General features: G+C 50.3%; 1 protein-coding gene across 4 annotated transcripts in view; it reads right to left on the reverse strand.

Annotated features, from left to right (window-relative positions):
- ITPR1 (inositol 1,4,5-trisphosphate receptor type 1) overlaps nt 1-21,144 on the reverse strand; it is a 182,875-nt gene that overhangs the window by 148,614 nt on the left and 13,117 nt on the right. For 3 of the 4 annotated variants that reach the window (XM_071550192.1, XM_071550193.1, XM_071550191.1), the window contains exons 2-3: nt 15,936-16,043; nt 12,305-12,375 (exon numbers count right to left, since the gene is read on the reverse strand). In XM_071550192.1, coding sequence (XP_071406293.1) covers nt 12,305-12,375; nt 15,936-16,027 — 163 coding nt within the window. In that variant the 5' untranslated portion in view covers nt 16,028-16,043. Of the gene's footprint in view, nt 1-12,304; nt 12,376-15,935; nt 16,044-21,144 lie in introns of those variants that run through there. The other variant, XM_071550196.1, reaches the window with a different exon arrangement.

Here is a 21,144-nt window from a genome sequence, read left to right on the forward strand (position 1 = left end):
GGGCTGAGCTCCCCCTGAGGTGCCCAGAGGGGGCTGAGCCCCCCCCCCAGAGCTGCCCAGAGGGGGCTGAGCCCCCCCCCCAGAGCTGCCCAGAGGGGGCTGAGCCCTCCCCCCAGAGCTGCCCAGAGGGGGCTGAGCCCTCCCCCCAGAGCTGCCCAGAGGGGGCTGAGCCCTCCCCCCAGAGCTGCCCAGAGGGGGCTGAGCCCTCCCCCCAGAGCTGCCCAGAGGGGGCTGAGCCCTCCCCCCAGAGCTGCCCAGAGGGGGCTGAGCCCTCCCCCCAGAGCTGCCCAGAGGGGGCTGAGCCCTCCCCCCAGAGCTGCCCAGAGGGGGCTCCTCCTCCCACAGGGCACCCTTCCCTTCCACCAACACAGGTCTATCCCAGTTTCTCTGACAATACAGCACAGTTTTCTGGCAGAGGGGCAGCTGGGGACGGGGACCCTGAGCCCAGAGCAGCCCAGACTGCCCTGGGCCAGCCCCAGCTCTGCCTCCTGGGGCTCCTCCAAGCCCAGTGTGCTGAGCCCACAACATCACGTGCTGCTCCGGAGGGGAGGGGAAGCATTTTTGTAGCTCTAGCTCAGATTTTTTCCTTTTCAGGCTGGCTGCTCCCTCCTGCAGCTCCCTCACTTCCTCATGCCTGCGAGCTCTGTGTTTATTTTTGCCGTGGATAATTTTTAACCTCGACAAATGCAGGGGTTGACATTCAGCAAAGGCAAGGTCTAAGTGCTACCAGATTGCTCCTGCTCAGCACAGCTCCCTGGATGCTCCAAAGCCAGCCCGGGCTGCTGCTCTGCTGCAGGAGCATCTCCAGCAGTGCCTGTGCTGGTTCCTCACCCTGAGCATCTCACAGGGGGCTCTGCAGCCCCAGCACAGGGAGCTGTGTTTGCACTGAACTCCTGCACACCCTGCAATCAAACAGATGAGAGTTGCCAACACCAAGAACTCGGGGCTGACTGTTTTCACAAATTAGGAATGAAGGAAGTGTTGGCCCTAACACTTAAGTCTCTCTCTGACTGCAGAGTTGTTCATTAGAATATAATTTTCGCTGCATTTAGTGTCAATCTGGAATGGCTGGTCTGTGTTTCAGATGCTCCTGTGAGACATAAGGCTCCTTTTACACATTTGGTAGGGCCACTAAATGCCAATCCAGGATTTTTGCCACTCCCTACCCCCAACCAGCAGCTGCCAAGCAAGGGAACAACCAGTTACTTCCCAGTTTATTCCCCAAGAACCAGTAAGGTGCTTTTTAGGACAGACCTCAAAGCAGCAAATTCCTTTTTGGATGGCAAAAAAAAAAAAAAGCCAAGCACTTCTCAGAGACACAAACCTTCCCCAACAGCTCACTGGATTCCTGGCATTTGGATCCCAGACCTGGAAGTTATGCAGGAAAGACTGGAGGGTTTTATACAGGCAGGCCCCCAATCACAGGAAGCTTGAGAGACCAGCACTGGCACCTTGATCCCCACCCAGCAAGGGGCAGAACCAGCTGGAGCAGCTCCAGGAGCACTCAGGGAAGGAGAGAACTCACACTCAGGTGTTCACACACTGCTCTTGCTCAGGGGAGAACAGGCTGCCCAGAAAATGAGAAGTGATTTCACTTGGGTTCCTCTCTGACTAATTAATGACTTCCATGAGGCACTTGGACACTGGAAGGTCTCCCTCCTTTGGTGGGGGTACCCAGAATATTTACTGCTAAAGTAAATAACCTAAATTGAAAATACTTCTGGATTGGAACTGCTTTCAAAATAAAAAAGCCTTATTTTTTAAGTAAAACAATAAAGTTTTCAGTGTAAGTTGATGCAATAAGCACAGAACTTCACTCTGTCCCAACAGCCAGGGAAACGAGATGATAAAGAACAGGCTCTGAAGGGTTTGACAGAGCAGCTCCTCAGGGGTGTCACAGGGCATTTACCTGCTCCCTCTGAGACATGAAACACCCCCTGAGCACAGCAAGACAAGGAATGAGAGGAAATCCAACCTGGACACAGAAAACGGGAAAGGGGAAAAACCATGAGGGGCCAGGTGTGGTTTCCTCAGACTCTGGGAGAGCAGAACAACAGGAATCCTGAAGCACCAACATGCAAATGTGCACAGAGGATCCAGGAATGTGGATCCCACCTTCCTGAGCTGCCCCAGGAATCGGAGCAAGGAGAGCCACGAGGAAGTGTCAGAGCCCTCCGGGGGAGGTGTTTCTGTGAACCAAACTCAGCTGTGTTTGTCACCAAACCTCTGTGACTGCCCAGAGCTGTCCTGGGAGAGCCCCCAAGGGAATTACAGCTGCTTTCCACTAATGACAGACACTTCAAACCCTAACTCCAAACTCCTGCCAGAAGAGGTGATAATTAATTGATAATTCACAGGCTAACAGGAACACCAAGAGCTGCCCCCAAACTGGGGAGCATCTTTTAGATGCTCCTTGTCTAAATCTCCTCCCCGTGTGTTTGGGGCTCCCAAGCACCAGCAGTGCTGGAACTCAACTCCACAGAACTCCAGTTCAACCAGCAGGGAGAACAGGCAGCTCACCCAGTGTATTATATATTTTTAATATTAATACCCAAGTAACCAACTTGCACGTAAGAAAACAGTAATTCATCTCAGCTCCTGAACTGCCAAGAAACAACCTTTGGCTCAACCCTCAGTTTGACAGAATCTCACCCAAGGCAGCTCAGTGAGCCTTGGGCACAACAACTGCCCTCTCCCTCCCTCAGGTGTTCTGGGCTGGCACAGCATTTCACACCCCAGACCTCACCAACCAGTGTCTCCCTCCAGTCTCTCAGCACTTCAGACAACCAGTGAGCAGCTGAAGATGTTCCCAGGACCTGGGAAATTGCTGCTCTCACAAACAGCATTTTTGCCCCCAAACTTCATGACTCCATCCATCTGTTTGCATCTTTCCAGGAGTGAGACTCTCCCCTGCAAGGCACTCAGGCTGTGCCAGCAGAAGGCACAGCAAAACCTGCTCTCAAGTTTATCTGAAGGTCCTCTGGAAGCTCCTGGGACTCACCAGCACCTCAACCTTCCCAGCTCCCAGAACAGGCTCTGAGAGCCTTCACAAGCCACAGAGCAAGAGAGATGGAGGGCAGAGAACCACCCAACAGTTGAGCTACCCTAAATATTAAGCAAGCCCCAAATTTTAATAACTTTGCTATATTAGAAGATCTGCACCAATGTCACCCCACCCCCACAACTCATCAAGGCATTTCACTCCCTTGGGCTCTTGTGACTAAGTATAATATTTCATTAAATATCCTGTTCATACTGGCTGATGTACCAGGGAACACACTAATTTTAGCAAACTGATTAGCTAGTTCTTTCTAACTGAATGTTATTGTAGCTAAGGTCAGGTTTTGCTCTGAAACTATGGCAACAAAGCCACAGTATTCCTTTGTCTACAAGGCTGGGGTAGGTTTATTAACAGAACTGCTCTACTTAATAGCTCAGCACTACTTTTTGGCAATCCCTGCCTTGATCCTACCTGAAATACCCTGAACTTTCCCCAGGGGAAAAGGCTCAGACCTGCACGAGCTGAGGAGGAATGAAATGTTCAAAGCAGCATTTTGGCTCTTCCTCCCTTTCTTTCATGGTCACCAACCAGCAGTTCCCACCCTGTCCTGCCCAGAGTCACAGCCCCCCACATGTTCACATGGGCAGCCAAAGTGCTCAGATCAAACCTCTCCCTGGAGTCCCAACAAACCCTTTCCCTGCAGTACCTGCACCAGCAGGTTGGGTTTCCCCCAGTGCTGCAGTTTGGGGTATTAATGGCATTTTCTGCCTCAGAGGGGCCCTGCTCTGCCTCCATCCCCTGCACAACAGCCAAGATGAAACCACCGGGAAACCAGAAGTTGGCAGGAGCTGTTTGGCCACAGAGCAGCACGAAAACACAGCCCAGCAAACCTTTACAGCCCGTGCCCTGCACCCCCACAGACACAGACCCAGCTCCTCCTCCTCACTCCCCACAACTTGGTGTGACCAAGGTGAGCAGACCCTCCTCATCTGTGCCACCAGACCCTTCCCACTGGTCTTGGCAGGACACAGGAAAAAAAACCAAACTAAACCACCTCAATTAAACCAATTATTACTTAGCAAGTCATTTATGCACTATTTAAGGTCAGGACACCAGCACAGTCCCAGAATGTTTGGGCTGGAGGGAATTAAAGCCCATCCCATCCACCCCTGCCATGGCAGGGACACCTCCCACCAGCCCAGGGTGCTCCAAGCCCTGTCCAACCTGGCCTGGGACACTCCCAGGGCTGGGGTTAAATCACAGAATCATAGAATGGCTTGGGTTGGAAGGACCTCAAAGCCCAGCCCATCCCATCCCACCCAGTGCCACTCCTGCCATGGGCAGGGACACCTCCCACCAGCCCAGGGTGCTCCAAGCCCTGTCCAACCTGGGACACTCCAGGGCTGGGGCAGCCACAGCTTCTCTGGGCAACAAAGGATCATGGAATTGGGATGTCTTTGGGATGTTCTGGTGCTTCATCACAAATACCTTCCCACTGGACTCCAAACCTGTCTGGCTTCACAGCCCAAACTTCAGTGGACATAAAGCACATTTGCTGTATGAAAATACAACACTTTCAGCTTCCCAGTTCCTTTAAATACCCAAATGCCAGAGTGCCAATTGTGCCCAACATCTCCCTGTCCGTGGGCTGCAGTGGGCCCAGCACTCAGGATTTAGGCTCAGGATTCAGGAATCCTTCTTCAAATAAAGGGCAGCACATTCAAATGTGCACGAGCAGTTGGCAGTTTCCAGTGCAGTTCTATAAATACTGAAAGATTCCTCATCGAGGCAGCAAAATGTGTTTTAGATTTTAACTATATCCTAATTCAGCAAGATTGAAAGTTTTTTTCCTACTCAACATGCCCAGTGCTTCAATTTCAAATAAAAAAATTACTGCCATACATTAGACTGTATTTTTATCATTTTTTTTCTTCCATCATACCAATCTAAAAGTTCATCTGATTTTACATTAAATCATCCTTTAGGAGTCTTTTTGAGAAGGGGGTGAGAAGTATAATTTTTTTTATTTTTGTGCTGTTTGACCACAAAAGCACAAAAGAGAGTATTTAAGAGAGTATTTACTGTTGTGACCTCATTTCCTACTTTTGGTATTCAGAGAGTGCATTTTAATGTGTCTGGGATAGCCCCAAACCAAAGAGGAGTCAGTTTTCCACTGCAAGGGATGGATTTGATGTGTTTCTCCCCCACATCCTCGTGCTAAGCTTTGGCCTTGGCACTCGAGCAGCCTCAGAAGTTCTGCCTCCTGCATGAAAAATGAATCCTGCTGTTTGAACTGCTAATAGATGGTTATCAGAGTGAATAAAAAAGGTCACATTTAGACATTAGTTTAAATATTCCCTAAAGGAATCCAGGCACCTTAATAATTAATGCCCCCAAACATTTCTGCAGTGCTACAAACTCCAGGACCAAGAGGAAGAGGAGCCCAAGCCTGGCTGTGAGCTCAGCTCTGGCCCCTGCTCTCCTCCCCACCACCCTCAGCACAACACCCATCCAGCTGCTCTGCCAAGGGCTGAGACTCAAACAGCTCAGACATTCCCCACCAAAGTTTCAAAAGCTGATAGAGGCATTTTCCCCAGAGCAGGGAGAGCAAGAGGATTCCAGGCCACACTCACTGGGAGCTGAACACAGGATGGTGCCACATCTGATACCACAAACCCCCCAAAGAACAAGGGGACAGCACTGAACCCCCTCAGTGCCAAGGAAATGCTCTCCAGATGCTGCTAAGATTTTTCCAAAACTAGCAGGAAGAAGGATTTGGTTATTTTAGTTTGGTTTTCAATTTTCTGAAGTGTTTGGGAAAACTATGTATGTGACCCTTCAACTGAAAAACTCCCTTAATCTCAGCCCTGATGCCAAGCCATAAACAAGGTTGCATTGACTAAATAAGGGTAAATAATGTGCATATAGAGCAGCAGAGCCTCTGAGATCACTGATTTCCTTCACTTGGAGTGTCCCTCATAACACAGAGCAGGAGTGTAGAGGCTTCAGATCACTGATGGCAAAGCCAGGAAGGACAAACCCCAAAACATTTCTGCTGTGGAGAAGCCCACGGAATTCCATCAGTGCTGGGCACAGGGATAATTTAAGGCTTATCCACCAAAACTATGAGGGTGATGAGGCACTGTCTGTTCCATCCCTGGGAGTGTCCCAGGCCAGGTTGGACAGGACTTGGAGCACCCTGGGCTGGTGGGAGGTGTCCCTGCCCATGGCAGGGGTGGCACTGGGTGGGTTTTGGGGTCCCTTCCAACCCAAACCATTCTGAGCCTCACACTAAATCCATTTTTTACACATTTATATTTCCACACCAAAGCTCTGCAGTGCCCAGGGGGTTCCTGGTGCAGCCCAGGCTGAGCCCCTCCAGCAGCAGGAGCACTCAGGGCAGGCTGGGACCAAAAGGACAAACACCATTTGAACTCCTCATCTCCTGCCTCGCCATGAGGGTATTTTAAGTCTAAGATATGGGTTCATTCCTTGAACATCTTGCCAAAAAAAGAGTGTTGCCCAGCAACTACTAAAACAATGTTCTGGAAGGAGGGAGCTGCTGGACAGATTAACCCAGTGCATGCCCTTGTCCCAGAGCTCCTGCACAGCTCCTGGATGCTGGCACAGCTCTGCAGCCCCAGGGCTGAGCTGCAGGGGATTTGCTGGGAGGGCTGTCAGACAGCCTGGCTGGCTGGAGGAGCAGGGCCTGGCACTGCACAGACACGCTGGGCTGTGCTCCAGGACAAAGGGACACCAGGAGGAGTGCCCAGGCAGCAGCTCCAGGACAAAGGGACACCAGGAGGAGTGCCCAGGCAGCAGCTCCAGGGCAAATGGACACCAGGAGGAGTGCCCAGGCAGCAGCTCCAGGGCAAAGGGACACCAGGAGGAGTGCCCAGGCAGCAGCTCCAGGACAAATGGACACTGAGAAGTGCCCAGGCAGCAGCTCCAGGGCAAATGGACACTGAGAAGTGCCCAGGCAGCAGAACCAGGACAAAGGGACACCAGGAGGAGTGCCCAGGCAGCAGCTCCAGGACAAAGGGACACCAGGAGGAGTGCCCAGGCAGCAGCTCCAGGACAAAGGGACACCGAGGAGAAGTGCCCAGGCAGCAGCTCCAGGACAAAGGGACACCAGGAGGAGTGCCCAGGCAGCAGCTCCAGGACAAAGGGACATCAGGAGGAGTGCCCAGGCAGCAGCTCCAGGACAAAGGGACACCAAGGAGCTGTGCCCAGGCAGCAGAACCAGGACAAAGGGACACCAGGAGGAGTGCCCAGGCAGCAGCTCCAGGACAAAGGGACACCAGGAGGAGTGCCCAGGCAGCAGCTCCAGGACAAATGGACACCAGAAGGAGTGCCCAGGTAGCAGAACCAGGACAAATGGACACTGAGAAGTGCCCAGGTAGCAGCTCCAGGACAAATGGACACCAAGGAGCTGTGCCCAGGCAGCAGTTCCAGGACAAATGGACACTGAGAAATGCCCAGGCAGCAGAACCAGGACAAATGGACACCAGGAGCCCTGCCCAGGCAGCAGAACCAGCTGTAGAGCCCACCCAACACCAGGGCTCACCCTGCAGCCCCAGCTGGTATGCCCAGCCCAGCCAAGGCTCACCCTGCCAACCCTGGGGCTGGCTCAGAACCACATCTGCCCCCCTGCATTTAGGCAGGACTCATCCCAGTGAAATGGGGGTCCTGGCCAAGCTGAGGGGCAGCTCCAGGTCACACCAATCCTCGCTGCTCAAAGGGAACTCATTTCCAGCCCCTCTGCCATGCACAGGGACACTCAAAGGCAACAATTAGGGAGCATTTCCAGCTCCACACAAAACATGAAACGCCTTTGCTGTTCAGAGCAGTGCAGATAACCAAGGAACTGTCACACTCTTTCTTTTTTTGGAGGCTTGTACAAGTAGGATTTCTTCCAGGAATCTCATCTTGTACACATTTAGAACATTTAAGGAAAAAAACCTCTTTCGCAAGAGTGTTCATGTCAATGTTTTTAAAGAGAAATACCCTAATAAAAATAAAAGTAACTCTTCAGTCTTAGTGTTTTGCAAGGCAGTTTGAGAGAGTTCTGAATGAGCTGGAGCTGAAGGTACAAAGGGCCTGAGCAACACCATGCCTGAAAAAAACCAAACACACCCAAAACACCATTTCTAAAGTGGAGTCAGAAAGCCAAAGTAAAGCAAACAGTGAAATCTCACAGGCCACAATTACCATCCAGCCTCAAACCACTACCAGGAGCTCTGTAATCCTGACTGGGAGGGGGAGAAGAAAGGAAACAAATTCAGCCTTCACACCTTCAACTGGCCAAAGGAATATTTTAAGGAGCCAGAGGCATCACAGCATTGAGGATGTGAAATAATTGTGGGTAAACACTCCAAGGAACTCGAGGGTGCTGCACCAATCCCTTCCTTTGGAGCTCCTGAACTCCAGCACTTCAGGTTTCCCCATCTAATATCCCCTTGGATTTTTTTAATATTTTTTAACTTTTCCTCCAAGCTTTACCTGAACTATCCCCCTCCTCTCTTGCACTTCACCCCTTCCAGGGCTCCACCACCCCCAGATCCCTCTGTCAGCCTCCCTGTTCCACAATCTGTGTCTCCAAGGCAGGTGTGGTGTCCCTGGGCTCGCTGTCCCCTGCCCTGCAGCAGCTCCCATGCCCAGCTCTGGCCATGCTGCTGCTCTCCAGCCCCTTCCCCAGCACTTCCCTGGCTGGATTTGCTGCAGGACAACTCCAAGCCAACACTTCTCAGAGCAGGGACCCACCACACAAACCCCAGCTCCGTTTCAGCTGGGAAATGGTGGCTTTGGGGAACACATTCCCCAGGCAGGGAATGTTCTCCCACCCCAAGCAGGTTATCAGTGGTCAGGGGCAGAACTCACACTGAAGCATTCCTGGCAAATCCCTCTCCCAGGAGAGGCTCTCTCCAGACAGAGGGATGGGACACAGACCCCCCACCTTGTGCTCTTCTCTTTTCCAAGGGTCTAAACCAGAGGAAAACCCACCCCCTCTCACCTGGGCCTTGCTGCTGGAGGAGATGCAGCTGAGTCTGAACCCCTGCAACACCTGTGGCCAAGGAAAAAGCAGGATGGATTCCTTCTGCCACTGGACACACAGGTTTGGGTTCACACTGAATTCTCCTGGAGACATGGCTGCAGATCTAAGCATCCAATCTTCCTTCCAGAGACCTCTCATTGCTTCCATTAAGCGTGAAATTTATATGTGCAAGTGTCTTACGTGTCCCCACGGAATAAAGATCAGCTCTGAGAAGCTCAGAATGACATTGCTCAGAATCAGTGCCCAAAGCAAGACTCCCCCAGCCTGGCCAAACGGCACAGCTCCTCCCAGATGGGCTGACCTGCCCCTGGACACCTGACAGCACAGCTGCTTTCCAGGGGAAGACACACAGACAAAAACCAGGTATGAAAATCACAGCAGTGTTTTTCCAGCCCTCTGGAAAGGCATAATGCAACTCACTGCCATTGGATTCCTTTTATTCTTGCTCTAATGAGGTTTTTAACCATTCCTTCCCAGTTCCCTGGGTTTGATCCCAGTTCAGGTCTCCAGCTGCACTCCCAGTGGTGACTTGTATGAATCCCAGAATGGTTTGGGTGGGAAGGGACCTCAAAGTCCCTCCAGTGCCACCCCTGCCATGGGCAGGGACACCTCCCACCAGCCCAGGTTGCTCCAAGCCCTGTCCAACCTGGCTTTGGACACTCCCAGGGATGGGGCAGCCACAGCTGCTCTGCCCAACCTGTGCCAGGGCCTGCCCACCCTCCCAGCCAGGAATTCCTTCCCAATATCCCATCCAAATCTACCCCTTCCATAAACAGTACAGACAATCTATAAACAACCTTGGGCACCACGTTGAAGTTCCCTGGATGGCACAACATTTGCCCCCCAGTTCCCTCCCCAGGCTGCCCAGCAGGTCCCTGGTGCCACTGACCTGTCCCTGTCACACAGCCCAGGGCAAAGGAGACCACCCCAAGTACCCCAAACCCAAGCACTGGGACTCCTGAGCCCATTCTCCCACTGCTGCTGGATATCCCACATTCCAGGAGTGCTGTGGGGATGGATGCACCTTCAGGAAGGACTTTTCTCACCCAGTGCAAGGCAGGATTTCTGTAAAGTCTCAGGAAACCCCAGCTCAGACTGAGGCTGGACCTTCCAGGGACCCCCAGAGCAGCCCCAGCCCAGCCCAGGGGGGCCTTGGCTCCCCCACCAACAAAGGGCATTGCCATTTCTACTGACAAACATCATTACTTCTTCTGAACATACTCTAGAAAGCATTTTATCTTAGACTACACTTGCAAAGGATGTGTATAAATAACAGAAATGCCTGCTAAAATTTTATGACTTTTGTTGCCATTTACCATTAAGAATAAACTTCCCCATGAAAGCTTTACTGAAGCAACTACAGAGGTTGGAAAAGGTTCACACCATCCTTCCTCCCTGCATAAATTATAAGTAATATGAGACCATTTACAATGTCTAACCACAATGTTTTATGTCAGACAAATGTCTCTCTGTACTTGCAGTTCCTAAACTGTGCCTTTTTTTCATTCTTCTCTCCCTCCACACTCAGCAGTCCCAGTCAAACCTGGCTTTATTCTTTCCTAGGATTTTAACACCAAAAATGCCTCGAGTCAAGGCTCTGGTTCACACAACAACATTGCTCTGTTTTCTGGAGAGCTCAACACTCAACTTCCCCAGGTTGCCTCTTCAGCATTTGAATTATCAGCTCTTTAGTCTACCAGGAAAAAAGGAGAAAAAACCAACGAGATCTCACAGACTGCAGCAGTATTTTAAAAAGAGTTTCATTGCACAGACATCTTCATGTTGGGGGAAAAAAAACCCAAAGCAGCCAAAGAACAGCAAGCAAAACAGGCAGCACAGAAGGTACACAATTTCCAAGGGCAACCACCTGCAGTTTGGCCAAACCTGGAGAGAATTAGGGTGATTCTGAGGCCCTTGCAAAGGCAAAGCAGAACCAAGGAACAAGATCCATCCAAAGAACCAAGACTCACATTGCTGCTGCACCTTAAACAACAATAAAATCCACATCAAAAATTTAGAATATTTGGCACAACCAGGAAAACAGGAATCCATCAGTGCCTTGGCAAGGAAGACAATCCCATCACTGCAGACACCCCCAGCTCTACATCCCTGTGGTCTGGGCCACCCCTGGGCTCGGGGGGGGTCACCTGTCCCTGCAGTGTCCCCTCCCAGCCCCTCTCTGGAGGATGAGGAGCAGAGCAGAGCTGGCTCTGAGCCCTCAGCAGGAGCTGGAACATCCCTGTGTTACCAACACTGTTCCCAGCACAAATCCATGATGCAGTTTGGACCAGCTGCTGTGCTGGGAGGAAAATTAACTCTGTCCCAGCCCCAAGCAAGACTTTAAAAGAAAGCTGTGTAGGGGATGGAGGTGGGGCTGCCAGTTGCCTCTCAGATCTGTCCAAATTTAGAGGATCATTGGAAATTTAATTTGTTTTTCTCTGTTCTATCACACATGCCTTTTAATTACTCAGCACCAAACCTGACTTGGAGAAGGGGAAATAAAAAGGAGCAAATGTTTGCAACAACTATTGTTGTCTGACCTAATTGGACATTACCTACATCAGGCTTTGCTTTTGTTCTGCCAGGAAACTTATGCTCAGTGATAAGAGATTGGTGCCTGTTGCTCTGCACAGCTTGGCAAGGCCTGACTTGCTCAAGAAAAGTCTCAGACAGGAAGAGAAGCACCAACTGGGATTTTGTTTGCAAAGACCTTGAGTTCTTTTTCATTTTTTTTCACCCCTTGGATGCATCTTTTACCCCCAGGATAACACAGACCATCCTGCCATGGGGAGTGGGGTGAGCTCCTTGCTGTGCCCTGCTCGTGTGTGCAGCCTTTGCTGTGTCCATCTCTCTGCCCAAAGCTCCTCATTTCCACTCTCCCAGTGCTCTCCCCATCCCACCAGGGTGGGGCTGAGCTGCCTTACCTTTGTCAGCCCATGTATGTGATTCACAGACTAATCTGAGCTGGAAGGACCCACAAGGATCATCAAGTCCAACTCAAGTCAATGCCCACACAGGGGATTGAACCCATGACCTTGGCATTATTACAGCCAAGTTTTAACCATAAGCCACAACAGACATTCACACACACAGTTGGGGTGTTTTTCCTCCCCCATGAGTTGTCCTTCATGGCAGATGACACTACAATATGCTCCAGAAAGCCCAGAGGTCAGAAACGTTTCCACGAGGCTGCACAAACTGAGGGCTGGGCTCCAACCAGCAGGTCACCAGCTGTCCAACCAACTTACCTCGGAATTTTTTGGGTGGGTTGTTAAGATCCCCTGCCTCTGGCTGTACCACACACCGATCATCCACCAGGCTGCAAAGGAATGAGCAGCAGAGTGAGATTCCATCCACCCCCAGCAGCTCCTCCCCTGCTCAGCAGCAACCCCACGGTCGGTCACTTGCAATAGTTCATCCGAGTGGCCACTTGAGCAGAAGACATTCCCCAAATGCCATCTTATGCCAGACCTTTGTCAGAAGCATGCAGCTAATTGGTACTGTTGCCCAGAGCTATGCTCCTGGTAGGTGGGACAGTAAACAAGTCATTGCTCCCGTGTTCTGCATCACCTTTAAGTCCCCTGCTGGAGGTGCAGACAGAACAGCCCATATTCTAGGGAGGTGACAGACACCCTTAGAACAGCCACTGCCTCTTGGACAGATTTGAGTCAGGCTCCAAATGTGTTTATGTGGAGAGAGAGCAGGAAAATATGACAACTATGCAAACTGGACACTGCCCCTGTGGCCCCTCCAGTATTAAACAAGCAGGGCAGAAACAGTCACTGCCACAATAAAAATTGACTCCCAAGAGAAAGGAAGACACAAACAGACCCTCCTGCTCACCAGGCAAACACGGGGTGAGTCGAGGGATGGAGCCAACCTCCTCCTGTTGTGCCAGGAAGGAGGAGAGCTGGACAAGTGGAGCCAAAAAATTCCAGTAGGGAATGCCAGGACAGAGCTTAGTGGGGATCCACATCTGCAAACCCCCCACAGGGTCAGTCAAACCCCCCAGAACACAGGGAGAGTTAAGCTGCATCTGTTCCACTGCTCTTGGCATCAAGGTGGGATTGCACCTTCACCAAGGCCACTTCCAGACTGGGAAATGGCAGCTGGAACCAAACACTTGGTGCAGTGATTTGATCCTTAATGGCTCAATTTGGTCCCTAAAGAACAATCTGTCAAAGAGGCTTTCTACACAAAAGTAGAAAGTAAAACTCCAAGGTCAAAGATTTGAGAGGTCCATTCTCATGCAGAATCAACTTGAGAAAGACTGAGGCCTAGAATATGAGAGTTGTTCCTTGCAGGGGCTGGTCACATGCAGGGAGCATCTTGAGACAACAACTACAGGAAACAACCAAGTGCATGAAAATTAAGAGATTAGAGGTTCTAAGTGGACTCAACGGGTCTATGCATCTAAAATTGGCATGTGCAAACAGTCAGAGTAAATTGCTTTTTCCCCATGGATTTTCTCCCTGCTCAGGATTGTATATTCATGGAGGTGCTCCAGCAGGAATGGTATTAATATTTGAGCTGAAGCACCTGCTCCGAGTGAACAAAGGGCCAAAAGTGTCAAGTGAATGGGTTACTCTGACCATCCCACACAGAGGTAACCTCAGTGCAATATATCCCTCTCATCTGAGATTAAATTGAGGAACTCCCCAAACTAGAGAAAAATTTTACAGGGTGAGAAACACAAAGAGGATATATTGGACCCCAGGAATCACTGTGGTGGTGACAGCACTGAGTTTGGGACACAGCAAGAGGAAAGTCCTGATTAAGAAACAGTCATGTCATAGAAATATTAATTAGGAACACTTGAGAGATTTAGGACAGCATTAGAATGTCTAGTGGTACGTGCTGCTCAACCTCCAGTAACCACATGAACAAGTTGTTACACATTGTTGTGACATCAGACTGTCAAAACTCCACATGGGTTAAAGGACAATTACACCAAATCTTTCCTTTGCTGCTTTAATTTTCTCCAGGACAAAGACTAAATTAAATATGGGACAAAACTAATTAGATTATGAAGGCTTATTAAGATGATAATGCATTTCATGTTTCACATAGCAATTAGGATTTCTGGCTTAAATTGGGCTCAGCAGATACGTGGCCATTACATGATGCAGTTACCTTCAGACAGCACCACCCAGACCCCAGGAGGGTTGGAAGGCTGAGGGGTCTCTGGGCTGCCATGAGCACCCTCAACAAGCCTAACCCACAGTGCCTGGGGCCTGCCATGTCCCAGAGGACCCCCATGGGACCCCCTCTGCTCAGCAATGCCATCACAGCCACAGCCACTGGTCATCATGCACGAGGGCATCCCACAGAACACCTTCTACTGCTGGGAATTGGTTACTCCACACTGGATGGGACCAAGGGAAGGAAAGAGCCAACTGGGTCAGGGGGCTGGTGGTGCCAGTGGTCAGCAGATAGTATTTGGCCAGTCACTGAGGAGCACTGCAGAGTGCAGGGGGCATATTTGACCAGGGCCTGGGGAGGTGTCAAATACAGCTTTGCCAAATACTATTCGACCAACCCTACTTACTACACCCCTCGCTTTTAGCATACCTTCTTTCCTTCCTGGCAGCATCCCATATTTTCTTCTCTTTCCTATAATAGATCATGGTGCATCTTCAGTGTCTGCTTCCTTCTCTGCCCCCTTATTTTCCAGAATCCTAATAGCTAGAGGACTGAACCTACAAGTTAGTTGGGAGTCACTCAGGTGAGATTCCAGCCCCTCGTTCCTGCAGAGACACTTACCAGGATGCTGTCTTTGTACCCTGCTTGGGAGCTCCATTTAGCAGATGCATCTGGACAGTAGGCATCAAAAAATTTGCTGTCACTGTACCCACCCTGAGGCCCTTACGGCTACTGGAAATGAGAAAGAGCATGTTGTGTGTGTGCCCCCTGCCCACACCGCCTTCCTCGTGCCTCCTGCCACTCCTCCAGCCCTGAGGGCCACGGGGCATTCACGCTGCTCCCTCCCTCTGAGTGCTCATGGCCTGGGGAAAGTGGCACATGTGCTCCTGCAGCGTCTCACCCAGCTCTCTCCAGCTCCTGGGGTTTGGAGAGGGTTCTCCTGAGCAGGATAAAACAGCCCCTGGCTCTCCTCAGAGCCACCTGCCAGTCCCACAGCTTTGCTCTGCCAACTCTTCCCTTCCATGAAGAGCTGGGTTTGGGTTCCTGGAGCAGCAGACACTTCTCCCTGCTCCAGAGAGCTCTGCTCTGTGTCCTTGTGGGAAGCAAACCATGGGCAGGAGCTCCCACCACAGCTCCAAGGCTCTGCCACTGCCATGGGCAAACAGAAGGGGCAAAACATGCTCTCCTTTGACTGCAGAACAGTTTTATTTGTATGAGAAACCTCAGATTAAACCTCAATTTTAAGACAAAACTAATCATCGTTATGAGTTAGTGGGATAGAAACCATTTGGCTTGGGGGTTCTTTTTGCTCATATATATATTTTAATCCACTTCCATGGCCTGTGCTACCTCCTTTTTGCCAGTCAGCAGATTGCACTGGGGGCTCTTCATCCCTGACTGGGGAAGGGGCAGGGAGGGACAGGACGGGACACACGGATGGACACGGGACAGACAACAACATGGAAATCATTTGATTGCACCCACTCCCCCTCCCACACCTCCACCTGACAGGGCCCTTCCTCCCCACCAAGGGCATCCAAACCACACCAGCTCTCCAGGCTCCCAACATCTACCCTGGCATACTCATTTTAAGCCATTTTTAAATGTAGGGCTACGTCTACACATAAAGCTACGTTGCTTTAGGCAGGATTGCCTGGGATCAGGCTCAGGAGAGCTGGCTGAGCTCTGCTCCTGCTTCTCACGGTGCTTTCAGTACAAGAGAACAGCTGTTCTTACCCCAAAGTGCTAATAAATCCATTTGTTGAGCCCTCTGCATAGAGAGAACAAATATCTCCAATATGAAGGAAGCTCGACATCTTGTCAGTCATCTCTGGCTTGCTGCCCCTGGAGGGAGAATAAAGGACAAAGCACAGGGTTAGCCAGGCACAATTCCTTGGGGGAACCAGAGATTCCAACAGGACCCTCTGCTCGTTTGGAAAACCAAAAAAGTTTTTGCACTGGAATTTCAGGTCTCAAAGAAAACCCAGCACAGCAGAATGGCTGCTTGGAAAAATAACCCTGGGAAAAACCACACAGGTAGGTCCTGCTCTCCCATTCCATGTGGGAATGCTTTCCAGGCAGCCCAGGGGATGTGCAGTGCCCTCAGTCCAGGGGAACCAACTCCCAGGGACAGGAAGGGGAGGGAAGAGGGGGATGCCTCTGTTTAAAGACATTATTGGTGTATCTAAACCACACCACGTTGCTTGGGCAGATCCTCTGCCAGAACCAAAGGCAGGTTCAAGGAATATCTGCAAGGGTGTCCCGTGCTGGAATGGGGCTCCTGGGAAATGGGATGGAAATACCAACGTGATTCCTGGCAGTGTTGGTGGGTTATGTCAATATTTTGACCCACCCATCAGCAGCCTCCTGCTCACCCCTGCAGGCAGAAGTGGGTGAGGACCCCCTGAACAGGCCTGGCAATGGATTTTGCACATAAAACAGAAGGATTAGGATCTTTCAGAGTCAAATCCCTGTGAAATCAGCAATACTTCAACCCTGGGTTTAAAATAGATGGCCTAAATGTAACACTGAGGAGACAGACACTGAGTGCTGTCAACTCCCACTGTATTAAGAACTCCATTTTCTCTAAAACCCCAAATCCTGGCCCGAATGACAGAGAACCCACCTGTCATTGAAACAAATATAGAAAGAGGGTTTGGGTCTGTCACAGCACGAAAGAGAAGCAGATAAAGAGCCCAACTGAATAAAGGCTCAAAGGCAGCTCTTCCAAGCCCCTTTCCTGCTCTCCTGGAGATCCTCCCAAACTCTGCTTTTTGATCACTGTGTTCAAAACACCAAAATATTCTGTGCTTTGAGGTTTCAAACAGCAGGAGCAAAGAGGCTCTTCCAAGCTGCTCCTCCTCACCTGCTCCACAGCCAACACTCCCAGACTTAAGGGAGAAACAACTGAAGGCACTTCCAGCCTCTCCAGCATCACCTTTAAATGGTCTGTGACCAGCAGGAAATTCTGCTTATTGCATCCCCAACACTGCACAGGGATCAATATTCCCTTTCACTGGACATTATCTTGTTTACCCAAGTGTAAGGATCAGTTTGTTAAGCAAGGCTGGAGCTCAGCAAGGACAGAAACAGGGAGATCTAAAAGCTGGTGTTGATAATGCAGCTGTCAAAGGGCAACAATAACCCCAAGTTACATTTTATTTCTGAAAAGCTCCAACCAGCTCTTTTCCTCCTCACCCCCAAAGGAGAATAACTGGTGCTGGTGGGAATAACTCCAATTTTCAGTATTATTATCAAGCCAGAGCCCATTATAGACATTCCCATGCCTGTAAATCTGTGTCATTTGTACAATTAAAACCAAATTCAGAGATGACAAGCAGGTAAAGGGGTGCCAGCCCTGGGAACAAACCTGGGTGCACACAGAGGCAAACATTTGGCTCCAGGTTCCTTGTTTAATGCCAAGTCCTTCAGCCCTGCCTGTCACACAGTCTGTTCCCACTCTGCCTTGATAAGTGGACAGAAAAACATCCCTACCTATTTTAGGATGTGTGCCACAAAACAGACACAAATAAGCACAGGGACTGAATTAGCAGCACTGGAAATGCAGCTCTGCACTCCCTCACTGGGAGGGCAACCCCCAACTTCAGCCCCAAACCTGAGCCCTCAAATTCAGCCCAAAGCAGGTGCAGACACTTCCAAACAACCCCTTCCACAAGGGCATTCAGGTTCCCACTCAGGGTGTGAGGGGGTTACTTTTTCCTTTGGAAGAGGCAGATGTTCAGCCCAGCTGTTCCCAAGGGAATGGGAAGGTCAAAATTATTGACTTCCATTCGAGAACTTTTTCTGGGCAAAAAGAAACAACCTCAGACCATTGACCAAAACCAGGCTCAGGGATGGACAAGGAAATTCCTGCATCACTTTTCCACATCCAGCCTCAACTTCCTTCTATTTTCTTCAGTGAGGAAGATCCCCACACACCACAATTCCATAACCCCAACAAACCAAGAGAGTGCAAACCCCTAAAATAAGCTCTTGGCAATGGACTGACACCTCCACTGAGAGCACCTTTAGCAGCTTGACCTGCACCCTTCCCCAGGCTGGGGAACACACAGGTGGGGTTAAGCCTGGCAGCAGCTCAGACAGGACTGAACTGCATTGCTGGGCTGCTCAGGAACTCCTTTCTAAAATCTGGTGGCAAAACCACCACCCCCAGAGCTGGGCCTGCCCCTGAGCCCCCCTGGGTGCCCCCTGGAAGCCCAGGCTGTGCTGCTCCCACCCAGCACAGTCGAGCCTTACAAAGGGCTGATCTTGCCACAATAACTTTACTTTTGGAGACATAATCTTGGATTATTTACCATGTAAGTCCTCACTCCCACTTGCCTTGTATTTCTGAATGCTGCTCTAACACCCAGGAGGGTGATGTCACCTCCAGCACACCAGGAGCTGCTGGGATGGAGCACAGAGCCCATTCCCAGCAGGATGAGCCTCTTTGGACAGCACTGAGTTACCCCAAGGCTTACCCACAGTCACACCCAACAGAGCCTGTATCTATCTGCAATAACTGAATGGCAAAAGTCAGACCACTTGCCATTTCTGTTCCAACAGGCTGTTTTGAGGTTGGCTGGTGCTCAGGAACACGCTGAACTGGCAGATGGAGGAGGGACTCGGTGCCCCAGTGGCCTCCCCACATCCAAGAGCTGCAAGGGAAGAGAATCATTCCCACACTGACTGAGCTTCAGAGCTGTTTTCAGCCTCCTCTCTCAAGGGGCTTGTGACACATAACAAAATTCACCCAGTTACTTGCATTAAACACTAAGTGATCATAGAATGGATTGGAAAAGACCTCCGAGATCATCGAGTCCAACCCTTGGGCCAACTCCAGTCCCTTTACCAGATCATGGCACTCAGTGCCATGGCCAAGCTCAGCTGAAAAACCTCCAGGGATGGGGAATCCACCCCCTCTCTGGGCAGCCCATTCCAATCCCTGAGCACTCTCTCTGCAAAGAATTTCTTTCTGCTCTCCAACTTCAATTTCCCCTGGCAGAGCTTGAGCCCATCGTGCCCCCTTGTCCTATTGCTGAGTGCCTGGGAGAAGAGACCAACCCCCACCTGGCCACAACTTCCCTTCAGGCAGTTCCAGACAGTGCTGAGGTCACCTCTGAGCCTCCTCTTCTCCAGGCTAAATAACCACCTTTGATGAGAACTGGGAAACTTGAGGCAAAAAGGAGAAATGGAAGAGCAAAATTCCCAAGTCAATGTTCTATCAACCACAGCTGAGCACACTAATCCTCCCCAGATCAGATCTCTGTGGGGTTCATTTTTGGTTATTCCAGAATTTGAGGCAGGGAAGACCTGCCAGCCTTGGCACACTGATGGGCAGAGCAGGGCTCGGGTGCCCTGTGTGTGCCATGGCCAGGGGAGGGGGATGCCCATGGGATGCCCCTGACCACGGGATTGCCACAGGAAATGGGGCAGGAGGGTTCCAGGAGGACTCTCCCCCCTCTCTGTACTTGGCTCTCACAGACCCAGAACAATCCCTGCTCATAAAGCAATTGTGCTCTGTGCACAAACACCACCATTACCCCTCAATTTATTTATTTTAGATATGCCTGTGCCAGGAGCAGTGAACTCACACTGGAGGAGGAAGGGGTGGCCCTAAGAGAACATGAGTTACTCTCTCATAATGAGTTACTCTCTCATAATGAGTTACTCTCTCATAATCCCAGTTTCAGTGGCATTCTCACACCCTGGCAGGAGAGCAGCCCTGCAATAAACCCACTGAGCACTGTCCTCCTCTCTCCTGGACACAGAATAAAACCAGATTCCTTCGAGGTAAAACTACTCAAACCAACCCAAGGCAAAGCATTTATAAGCATGGCAATATCCAGCAAAAAAAAATCAGGTTTTTCCAAACAGCTTAACTCAGGTGGCAGCAACACCCACAGTTTATAAAATTATTTTAAAAGGGTCTCACTGTGACAGACACAAAGACAGACTTGACTCTTCCAGAGAAACCTGAACTAAAAGTGGACTGCAAGTTGAGAATTAAACTACATCTACTAACAGACATCCAAAAATACTTGAGAGATTAACACTTTCTGCAGAGTTTTTTTAAGCCTTGAATTTTTATCATTACGTTGGTGATGGTTTTCTCACATCTGTGTAAGAGTCAGCGTGTCTGTAAATGTGTTTTATATACAGTTTATCTGTGCAGGAAAACAAAATTAAAGCTCTGTTTTAGAAGCTAAAAATAAATAAATAAATGCGGGAATCTCCTGAATTTCCTGTGGATTTCAGGATGCTGATTTACAAGCCATTTTGCTCTATGGGATTGGATCTGAAGATGCTTTAGTGAAATGCAGGCAGTGAATCCAAGCAGGAGAACCTGCTGTTCCCCTCAGCAGGCTCAGGGCTTGCCCTGCCCCTCCTGCTCCAAATCTGCATCACAAGACCACGAGTTTGAGCTTCTGACTGAACAGGAAGTGCCACAATTCTGGGGGTCAGTTTTGATTATTTCTTACTATGAATTAGCCCCTGTGTGTCCTCCAGACAAGCTGCTTTTCCTACTGCAAAAGGGGCTGAGAAGATCCAGGTCTGAAAAGCAACCAAAGGGTTTGCCCTTGGCCACCAACACCCCAAAGGTGCAGCCCTGCAGACCCTCTCTCAGGGGTATTTGGGTCATATTTTAGGGCACAAGCTCAGCCTGGTGACCTTGAATAAGCCAGTCTAAGTCTGCCAGTCACAGGAATTCAATCCTTTTTCTCATGAAAACCCATTTCCTGGTGGCAGCTACAGCAGAATTACCAGGGAAAACACAGCAAAACCCAACTGACTGCTCAACACCAACTACCTTAATGAGACAGCTGCCTTTGGAGCATCTCAGAGCAGGAAATGCAACTGCTTTGGGAACATTCCACACTCATTTCTCCCATCACTCATCCTGATCCTGATGCCAAAGGGACAGGACCAGGCTGGGGTGACCCTG

This window comes from Pithys albifrons, chromosome 3 (assembly GCF_047495875.1).
Source record: "Pithys albifrons albifrons isolate INPA30051 chromosome 3, PitAlb_v1, whole genome shotgun sequence".
NCBI classification, from domain to species: Eukaryota; Metazoa; Chordata; class Aves; order Passeriformes; family Thamnophilidae; genus Pithys; species Pithys albifrons.